The sequence below is a fragment of the Amaranthus tricolor genome, chromosome 17 (genome assembly GCF_026212465.1).
Source record: "Amaranthus tricolor cultivar Red isolate AtriRed21 chromosome 17, ASM2621246v1, whole genome shotgun sequence".
Lineage (NCBI taxonomy): Eukaryota > Viridiplantae > Streptophyta > Magnoliopsida > Caryophyllales > Amaranthaceae > Amaranthus > Amaranthus tricolor.
Genome location: NC_080063.1, coordinates 14530943 through 14539394, shown reverse-complemented (window position 1 = coordinate 14539394; position 8452 = coordinate 14530943). Strand labels below are relative to the sequence as shown.

Sequence of the window (8452 nt, the reverse complement as noted above, 5' to 3'; positions counted from 1 at the left end):
AGGGAGAAAGGGTTTAGGATTTGAGAAAAGAGGAGAAATGAAGAAGATGATGAATAGTTAAATGCGTGAAACTGGTTTCTAATTTCATAATTTTTTTTATTTTTTATTTTTTTTAAGAAAAGGAAAAGAAATGAAGAAGTCAAATTAAGAATATTTTATGTCATGCGTATTTAGAATCATTCTCACATTGATAATTCTTTTAAATTTACTTGTCTTAAAATATTAATTTTCCCAAATGTTACACTCACTCTCCAAAGAAAATTTTCTTACATAAAAATGCATCATAATTTCCATTAATTGTTTGGAGCAAGTAAGGCTTACTTACATGAAAATGCATTATAAAATATGAAAACTATTGCAAAGACATTTCAATATCTGCATCTTACATACATGGGAGCCATATCTACAACTACTAATTAACCTCGTAAATAATATGAAAGTATAAATATTATGTACAAAATAGTATCATATCAAGCACTAAATCCTCTATGAAGTGAGCTCCATGGGCTAGAAGGAAAGCTCGGACAAGCCTGTTCTGAGGCCTCGACCATCTGATCAATTGTGATCCTAGCATTGCAAATGTTTGCAATGGAGCGCATATGCTTCATTCCGTATTGAGATAGAGATCCACAATGCTTCTCGAATGTCCTTACCATTGTCCTAAGACAGATCCAGTCATCGACAAGAGGTTGTCCTGTAGGTCGGACAGTCCTTAAAACTTGTGCACCCTTCTCGATTCCAAAAATCAGCTTTGCAACACGTTTAATGCTGTCATCTAAGTGACTTCTGTGTGACATCGCTTCCATAAGTTGTTGCTGTGCAGCTTTCTTTCTTGACGATCCTTCAGGAGCTCTTTCGAACTACATTCAAAGCCGAAAACAAAGTATAATTCATGAGAATATAATGATAAGAAGTTTTAAGTAGAGAGCTTTTGAGAATTAAGGAAAGAAACCTTGGTCCAAAAATGGATCAGATCAGCATCACGTTGATTAACAGCATACGAAGACATAGATTTTAACGAGTTACCAACTGAAAATGTATAGTTTTCATTAGCAGGATTTGTACCCATGTACGCGTACAGTAAGTTTAACCCAAGGTCTATATCACCAAACTGCATTACATGTGAACCATAAAATGGGTCTGCTCCTGTCCTGTGCTTAACCTGTAAAACCATAAGTCTTATAACATTCTATTTCGAATAATCTATCGGATTATAAACAACCAGTATGCACAAAATCTCACCAATTCGTACTGCTGCTTCAGATTTTCCGTCATCAAGTTGTGTCTCTCGCTGTCCATAATATCAAAGTGCCCCAAAGAGTTAAAAAATCCTTAACGGCCCGTTATTTGGTTAGTAGTACTAAATGGTGGTAATGAAAATGATTTTGTAAAATTTCATCAAAATTTCCATGTTATTCTCACGGTAATGAAACTTTGATCGTAAAAAAGTTTATCTGTATACAGATTTGTATTACCACTTAATACCAGTTCTCTCAGTGGTAATGTATTGGAATATAATTTATAAAGAAAATGAAATGATTGAAGTTGGACAAGCATGATCATCGAGGTAGCAAGAGATTTTTAAACCAAAATTACACTAGTTTTTATTCGCATTACTACCGTTTAATATCACCTACCAAACGGGCTATAAATTCTTTCGTAAGCAAGAGCATGTTGAAGGAATATCGATGTAAAGATACATATGTTAGTGATGGACTAATCGTACCTGTCTTCGATCCAAGACACACTGTATAAATCACCAAGACACGTGTCATACTCAACAGGAAGAGTAGGTTCGCGTCCAGGACAGTAAGTTCCCCAACTGCTCTCTACAGCATTAGAAGCAGTGGTAGCATATATGTTAAGTCCTTTTGGAAGAAGTCCTTCAAAGATGCTTCCTGATTCACATGCTTCAATATAGAATACCAAGCTTTTATAAGTTCCAGAGGCATGTTTTTTCTTCAATGTTTCGATGAGTTGATCAGCGTAAATGTTTGGATAGGTAGGCATACCTAGTTACAACATCATGAGATCATATCCGTATTAGCAAATTAAAATCGTTACATGTACTATCTTACAACATGATGGAAGAATTTTTGTAAGTGCAATAGCGCGTAAAAATAGATCAATTTGTGAACTTAAAAGACGTATATTAGGTACATATTAGAAAAGGTAATCAGAAAAATCTAAAAGATGATTATCTAGAATTATCTGGTGTTAAGTAAGAAGTAATAGTTAGAACATACTAGAATATAGTGTGAAAAACGACGATGTATTAGAGTTCGAACAATGTGTTTCAAACTCCAATATTACCAAGATCGAGTGTATGAAGTTTTAGTGACAAACAAATTACGCTATCAATGATATCAATGTTTGTAGGAGAAAATAAAGCAATAAAACAACACAAAGATTTAACGAGGTTCACCCAACTAAGGCTACGTCCTCCGGTGTGTAGTATCTCTTATATTATCAAAAGGAGTTCAAAGAACTCTCAAATATGGAGAATTACAATAGAGAAGAGATATAGGCTAGTGTTTGGTTTGGGGTGTATTTGTGGATGATTTCACCACTTACAAAGTGAATAAGAGCTCTCTATTTATAGGAGAGATCATACTAAGTAACATTAAGTACATTAAAGCTATGATTAAATGATAATGAAACATCCCTGAGTATATGAAGAGTCAAAAACAGCATCCTAGGAGCCCTTTGCACTTCTCCATTAAATCCCATAACTCTTCACACTTCATTACCTTATTAATCCATACTTAATCACCGTCATAAACCACAATCATCAAGACTCAACTTAATACACCAATTCATGACAAACTTATGGGATTCCAACCCAAGAGTCACTACATGAATGCACACATCAAATGTGCACTCAAGTCACACCAATCACAACATAGTGGAAAGAAGGTGTAAAGTAAGAAAAGAAATATTTAGATAAAATCCTAACTTAACTACTAGAATGTAACATAGCAAGTATAAATAGAGTATTATGACACTTGCATTATGTAGAGAAAGAAGGTCCCATAAAAATAAAAGATTATGTCATAAACTCAAATCACAAAATATATACACAAAAATAGAAAGATTGATAAGTGAGACATGAGCTCACATAAAAATAGCAGTGAAAAGTGTATAGGTGCAGAACAAGTGTCCCACAAAAAATATTGTTGCATAATTTATGATGTAATCAAATATTTGTATTCAATAAATGTAACACAATATTTATTTGGGTCCAATTACAAATTTCGTATGCGCCCCAAAACTTGTATCAGTACAGTCCAAGAGAAAATGATGTAATGCACAAATAAACAGAGTAGTAACAGAAGCTGAAACTAATTACCAAGCACCCCAGGACCGCCATGGTCTGTGTAAAAGATAAAGATATGATCATTAGGGCCGCTATTTATCACCTTTCCGCTGCCACCAGTTAGAGCTTTTTTATCTCCTAGTATGGCTGCGAAGAAGTTATTAACAGTCACATCTTCCCCTGTGTAATCCTGCCACAATATCAAAAGTTTATGAAATGCTGATACAACCAAACATTAATCCATCCGCCCCTTTAATGATTGTTATTAATACTCACATATTGTGAAAGAAAATGTCGTTATCGATCAGTAGCAACTTAATCAAAAGTTTAAGTTAATGGTTGACGCTTTATAATATGCTATATATTCTAACACACTCGAAAGCACTTTGGGTTATTAGTGTGAATACAAAACAAACCCTCCTCATACCTAACACTGAATTTTTCACTTTAAATGAGGGTAGTTGAGATTCAAACTCGTGACCTCTTATCGCATTGACTTTGATACTATATTAAGGATCCAACTCAACCAAAAAGTTAATCCGATGATTGAGGCACAAAATATGTTATATACTCTAACAAGACAGAGTAGTATTAGGTTAAGATTTAAATTGATCATGTGAATCAAACCTTAGGAACCCCTGCATAGACATCTTCTCCGTGTGGATTATTGATGATGACTCCAGGTCTAGGATTCTCATAAGAAAATGCTATGTCGTCGTACATGAAAACAATAATGTTTTCATCCTTCAAACCTCCTTTTTTCAGAACTTGGTAGGCATGACACACATCAGCCTATATTGCACAGACATGAGCTTTGTTAAAAAAATTTGTAGATGTTATACAATCTGTGACATATGCAATGGGCCAGATACGAATCAGGTAAAACATTGATCTAAGCTATTATAGTGGCTATTCTTATGATGGATCATTTCTAGATGAGACGACCTTAATATAAGAAAATTAAACTCGCATATCTTGTATAAGTTAGGCTATTGACTCGTTTCACAATGAGACCACCTCATATAATAATTTGTATTACAATAACAATCTGTTAAAAATTGAGATTTGAGACTATGTTTACTACAACGTATCGGGTGTGCTTTGAGAAGAAAAATTAAGGTATGCATAATTAAGATAAGGTTTATAAAATGATATTACTCTTTTATTCTCTTTCTTCGATCCGGAAGAGATGACTAAAATGTTTGTAATAATGACAGAGTAGGTTCTACCACATGAGCAGCATGATCGACAACTCATGGCCCATTATTTAAGGGCCAAAAAATAATATATTCAATTTTTGAATTCAAATATTAAAAATATATAATATTTTTAGTACACATGTAAATTTTTATATAATATATGTTAATAATTTTTTATAATTAATGATGGTTCTTTAACTTAACAATGAGTACATGTTTGATAATTATTGAGTTTAGGTTTCTGGCTAGTAGGTATTATTTTGATTTTTTTTCTTTGAGAAGTATTTCTCTCTTCCTTCCTCTGTCAAGTTTCATCCGAATGTGGAAAATGACATTTAAGCATGTATTTCTTTTGTCCCGGAATAATGAAAGAAATATATAAATAAAATAAAATAAAAATTTAATACGTGAAAAAAAAATATATATAAAGTATAATAAAAATGAAAATATAGCAAATTTTATTGAACGAACACAAAAAAATTAGCAAAATTGTGGGATGAAGGGGTAGCATCTTTATCTACTAATGACTTAATGAGTAATGATGTGATGTCATTTTATCTGGTGATACTTGGTAAATCAAGTACTCTAATTGAATAATTGAATAAAAAATTAAAATTTTACTGAATGTGTTAAAATAGTCTAGCAAATATATTTTAGATTGGTATGTTATGTTCGAGTCAATTAATTTTGAGTTGGATCTACCTAATAGATTAAGAAACTTTAAAAAGTTCTTATAGATGTCGCTCTAAAATCTCTTAAAAGTATATTAGAGACGAGATGGAAATAAAAAATTGATAAAATTGAAAAACAAATTTAAAATAGTAAAATCAGGTCAAATCTTTTTTAGATTACAAGTTATTATTTCAATATTATGATTGACTAATTTTTTATTTAATTTCAGATCGATTTTCAGTGCAAGGTAATAAATATTCAGAAGTCAAATTTTTACTTTTAGTTAGTACTCCTAGTTATTAGTTATATATTGCCTCATACTCTGACCAAATTTTCTATTTGAAGATTTTAGATAATGTGTCAATTTTAAGCAAAAGAAGAGAGGAGATTACATATGAGGAGTAAGTAAAAGAAACGTAAAAAAAATAATAATCTAATGATAATTGTATAATAATTAAATTCATAAATCATATAGTCATAAAGGAAGAAAATTGCCAATAATAAAAATAAGATATTTAATGTGAATATACCAAAATAAGAATAAAGATTTTTAATTAGAAAAAATGAAATATTAGTCTTTATTAGGTAGAATGGGTGGCAATTAAAGACACTAAAGTCGCTCTTGTCAACTTTTTAATTTTGGGTTTCATAGCATTGAAGCAACAAAGGGACCATCATGGAGTACTACAAATAACAAGCTAGAAATCCAAAGGAACAACTGTTTTCAAATCTTAACTTAAAATCTGATAATTTTTTGCATACGAAATTAAGACCTTTCAACATGGGACCCAATATCTCTTGGTATTTATTCATGTATTCTCCTTTTCCATGAGATCCAACATGGAGCATAACATAAGTCACAAATATAGTCACCAGATGTCTAAAATGGATTCCATCTAATATTTACCTGATTTTGTATTATTGAATTTGACGTTGACCCACATAAAAAATGATTTACAATGATATAAAAATTAATATCGGTATAAGACCTGATCCTAACTACCTTAACCGAAACATCTAACACAAAATGGATCAGACAACTCAAATAAATACATCAATTTAGGTCTGATACTTTTTCATTTAGGGGTAGAGTAGAGTATTCATATAAAGAAGAAAGATATCCCTCCATTTTTTAATGTTCTTTCTGCTTAGAATATTCTACTTTGGAGAGAGAAATTTAATTAAGATTTTTAAGAACTATATAGATGCGAAAATATATCAATGTGAGATCCTGTTAGATTCTTCTTAATGTATACTTTTTACTATATATTTTTTACAATATTTTATAATGCGTATTTAGATATATTAAGACTCAAAATTTACATTAAAAATTATGCAAAAAGTAAATGGGAAAAACATTTGAAAATGGAGGGAATAAAAAATTTATTTTTCGATAAGAATTAAACCCTTATTACAAAGATAGAAATAAAAAATCCTAAGCACCAATTAAACTAATCCAAAATTCTCAAGTATTTGATGATATTTCTTCAAAAATAATTTTTCTCAGAAAAGGATATAACTAATTAACTAACTGGTTCGTATCAAAGTAGAAGTCTATCTCATATACACATAAAAAAGTCATTATCAAATAATCTTCATTTAATCACCATTGTTGTACTTTATTTATTCTAGTCCATGCATTATTTTTTTTTATTGGCGTACTACTTTATTCTTTTTTGGGAAAATCTTATATTTGAGCATCAAATCCCCATAAAAAGGATCCAATATGGCTCAAAAATTATTTTGGAAAAGTTTTTATATTACTGTCTATTATCATTATATTCAGTGTTTTCCGTCCATAAAAATTCTGTCTCCGTCTCCCCACTACAAGAGAACCAAAAAAAAACCATTGACTACTATGTATTTTTCCATGTTCTAATAAAACACTACTAATTATAGAAATAAATGTAGAGATAAGTAGATAACTAGTAGAATAACATGTTTAGCAAAATATTTTGTCATGTCCTTTTATATATTTTGTATCAAATTATCTCACCAAAATTAATGTTTTGGCATGAGTTTTTTTAAGCTAAAACATATCCCAAATTACACAAAATCGAGTAATAAAATTATAATTAGTTTTTGTTTTCTTGAAAAAAAATATTTGTATCCTACTAAAATCAATGTAAAAAGTTAAAACACTTAATGAGAGTTTTGTTTTCACCGTATACTTGTTATTACTTTTATTATTAATGTTTAGCAATCATATTATTGTTAAAAGTTATACAAAGTGAATTAAATATTTTTTTATGTTAAGTAATTTTAAAACGACTAGAAAAAGTATAGTAAATAGATCGATAAAGTTATATTTTTTTTCCTTGATTATAAAAGCAAAATGAGAGGATGAAAATGTTCACGACTTCAACCAAAAAAACAATTTAATATTAATTATCGAAATTAAGATTTTACATGAATTGAGAAAGATAATACTTACTCGAATTTAAAAAAAAAAGTTGAATTTAAGTTATATTTTATAAAATTTAGACTTATTTTCAACAGGTCCCACCTTAGACCTTACTTAAAAACTAAAGTTATGAACTAAAAAATTAGGTGTTTAGCAAAGTTGCTTACTGAACAATTTTAACTCATTTTGATATAAATAGAGTCAAACCGGTTAATGTTAATCTTTGGTAAATTAGCTAATTAAAATAATTTAATTATATGAATAAGTTGTTTTGAACAAACTGCTCATAAAAACGGGTTTAAAATAAGTTAATCAAACCGCTTAATAAAATCAGTTGATCAAATTAGCCGCCGTAATACCTATCACCCCTATAGTTATTCCAAAAGTAATAAAACATTTATTTTAAATTAAGTTAATTTATTAATTTAAATCACCTGATGCCTGTAATTCCAGTACCCATTCGACCCAGCAATAAGAACTGCCCATCTAGTCCCAACAGTATCATCATCAGCTTTTAAAAATTCATCAAATTTTGATGAATGATCAGACGGCAACCGTATGAGGTCGTCCGCAATCTGACGGCCTTGAGCGAAGGAAGTTGAAAGGAGGAGTAATACTAACAGTACACCGGCGCTGTACCAGATCATGTTTTTCGATAATAGTGATAAAAATAACAAGAAAAGAATTAGAAAAGAAGGGAAATTTTTTGAGTGGGTATTGGGGATTAATGTGGGGGTATTTGTAGGGGATTTTTATTTTTGTTTTGTTCAGTCAGCCGTCTTTTGGGAGATGACGATTGGGCTGATTGATATACCATATAGAAGTATTTACGGCTGTGATGAAAGGATTGAACACGTGTAT

At 30.4% G+C, this 8452-nt stretch overlaps 1 protein-coding gene across 1 annotated transcript; it reads right to left on the bottom strand.

Moving 5' to 3' along the window:
• Nucleotides 1-261: 261 nt before the first annotated feature.
• On the bottom strand, nucleotides 262-8452 carry LOC130803963 (vacuolar-processing enzyme-like). The gene is made up of 7 exons (XM_057668209.1): nucleotides 8026-8452; nucleotides 3944-4108; nucleotides 3350-3506; nucleotides 1727-2012; nucleotides 1243-1291; nucleotides 953-1162; nucleotides 262-860 (listed from the first exon to the last, which is right to left on the bottom strand). Exons 1-7 carry the CDS (start codon nucleotides 8236-8238, stop codon nucleotides 471-473), a joined length of 1470 nt encoding a protein of 489 aa, XP_057524192.1. The 5' UTR covers nucleotides 8239-8452; the 3' UTR covers nucleotides 262-470.